At 42.7% G+C, this 2,270-nt stretch overlaps 1 protein-coding gene across 1 annotated transcript in view; it reads right to left on the bottom strand.

Moving 5' to 3' along the window:
* The window catches only part of UPK1B (uroplakin 1B), a 26,532-nt gene that overhangs the window by 10,033 nt on the left and 14,229 nt on the right, over nucleotides 1–2,270 (bottom strand). The window contains exons 4-5 of the mRNA XM_011376208.2: nucleotides 1,463–1,537; nucleotides 656–778 (exon numbers count right to left, since the gene is read on the bottom strand). Of these exons, the coding sequence (XP_011374510.1) occupies nucleotides 656–778; nucleotides 1,463–1,537 (198 nt within the window). The remainder of the gene's footprint in view (nucleotides 1–655; nucleotides 779–1,462; nucleotides 1,538–2,270) is intronic.

Genomic DNA, 2,270 nt, shown 5'->3' on the forward strand with positions numbered 1-2,270 from the left:
TGACAGACTGGGAAATGTTGGTGGGGGCTGGAGGTTAGGGGCAGTGTGAGAGCTGGGTCAGATCAGGACTTATGCGGGGATGAGAATTTATATACATACAGCGATATGAGGTGACAATGGATATTCTGAAAGACTTGGACTTTTGATGGTATTTGAGGTAAACTTGGATATAAGGTATCATTGCCAAGTAGAGGGTGATCAAATCAAGTCATAGCTCATGGTCCTTAGCAGGACTAGCCCACAGGAGGTGTGAAAGGTACGAAATAAGCAAAGGAGACAGTAATTGCCACTTGAGTTAACTGTGGGGCAGAAGGCAATATTTTTCCTTTAACATAAGAGATGCCTGAGTTCTAAGAGGCAGAATGTGTGATAAATCTAAATTTCTTGACAATGTCATTATCTGTATAAATGGAAGCTAATCAACATCATGGTTTAAAATAAAATAGAGATCTAGAGGTCCCACTGAGTCATGTGTACAACTCCTGCTGATAAATAAGAGCAATTGATGAACTTGCCTATGCCACGCCTTTCTTTTTGAAGAAAATCCTTTTGGAGGCTGCCGTCCTCACCTCTTGACTTCCCTCCCAACCATACATATACCACTGGATACTGGTTTAAGTATAAAATAGCATCTCTCCATGACCACGGGTGTTACCTGGAGCATGAACCTGTCCCAGGTTTTGGTGACTCCATTGTTTTTCCACCGGTCATCATTGTTTGGAGGGCTGTTGTTTTGGTACCTCTCCAACATCTGCTTCAGGAAGAGGTTGGGTATGAACTACGAAGGGAGGAGGCAACACAAGAGGGAGAGTTAGAACCACTAATCAATCCCCCAGGAGGCAAAAGTGATTTTGCTCAGCCCATTCTTGGGGGCACTGAACGCTGCCTCCTGGGAGTAAAACTGCTCAGAGGTACCCAGTAGGGGTAGGGACAGTTGTGAACCTGTCCCGAGTGCCTGAAATCCCCTTGTAAGGAGAAATCTCCATCTTCAAAGAAATCCCAGTGAGGCTAGGGTGGACAGGCATTGCAGGGTGGCTTAGGCTAGGGATTGGAGAAAGAGAGAGAAAGCAGCTGAAATGAGAGTAAGTCTTAGATGTGGTAGATTATTGATCATCCTTTTGGGGGGTCAGTGGGCATGGCAGAATGATGAAGAGCATAGGGGGTACATCTTGGGCCCTGAGATCCACACTGCCTGGACTCAGGATTCTTCCTTTCCACTTATCAACTGTGTAACTTTGGACAAATTACCTGGTTAAGTCTCATTTAAGCCTCATTTTTTTTCATCTATGAAATGATAATAGTGATAATAACTATTTTATAGGGTTATTATGAGAATTAAGTAAAATTATATATTTATGATTAATGTGCATATTAAAGTGCCTGTTATTGTCAGCTATTATCTTATGATGATAATGATGATTCATATGATCATCTTGCTCTGTGCTTTTGAGATTGTACTCACAAAGTCTCGTTGTGTTGCTGCTGTAATACAAGATGCCACTTCAAATGCATATACGATCAACATCAGAATGAAATACTGGAAGAGAAGCACATTAAAAAAAAAGGAGTTACATTTACTTCCAAAGAAAGACTTTTTTTTAAACAAATAATTATGTTTTTCAGTAAGTTGGTATAAATATAATCATCCAATTGTTCACACAGTTATTCAACAAACCCTCATTGATCAGCTGCTTGGAACAAGACTTGGTGCTAGGTGCTAATCAGCTCAGTTCTTTTCTTTCCCCCAGAGAACAAATGCCCATTGAATACAGAGCTTGCTCAGTCCAGTACCCTGCATTTCTATTTTAACAGAGAAAAACGAATGCAAGAGAATAAACTTACGTGTGTGTGTGTGTGTGTGTGTGTGTGTGTGTGTGTGCACACGCACATACGATGCCTCCATACCACTCTGCCTCTATTTATGGCTGGAAAATATCTGAACAACAAATGACTTCTGAATCTGGTGGGAAGACTTAAGAGTTCTGCCTTTGAGTTCCTCAGCTTTGCGCACACACTTTTGGTCCTTGAGTTCTTCTGAGGAAGGGACACTGTGGTTGGTGTTGGTAGAAGAGCACGGGGGAAACTGGGCAGAGGAGGCTCTCTGAGCAGGACCCTCTGCTGCCCTAACCACTCAGCCTAGAGAAAAGCTTTGGAGAGTAAACAAAAGGACCACCTTCAGAGTCCTCACAACATTTCTCCCCTGGATAAGCTGCTGCCTTGCTCTTTGTCAAGAGCTTGGCTGGCTCCTCCTAAGTGCCTCAGAAAACCCC

The sequence above is a fragment of the Pteropus vampyrus genome, unplaced genomic scaffold (genome assembly GCF_000151845.1).
Source record: "Pteropus vampyrus isolate Shadow unplaced genomic scaffold, Pvam_2.0 Scaffold1, whole genome shotgun sequence".
Taxonomy (NCBI): Eukaryota; Metazoa; Chordata; class Mammalia; order Chiroptera; family Pteropodidae; genus Pteropus; species Pteropus vampyrus.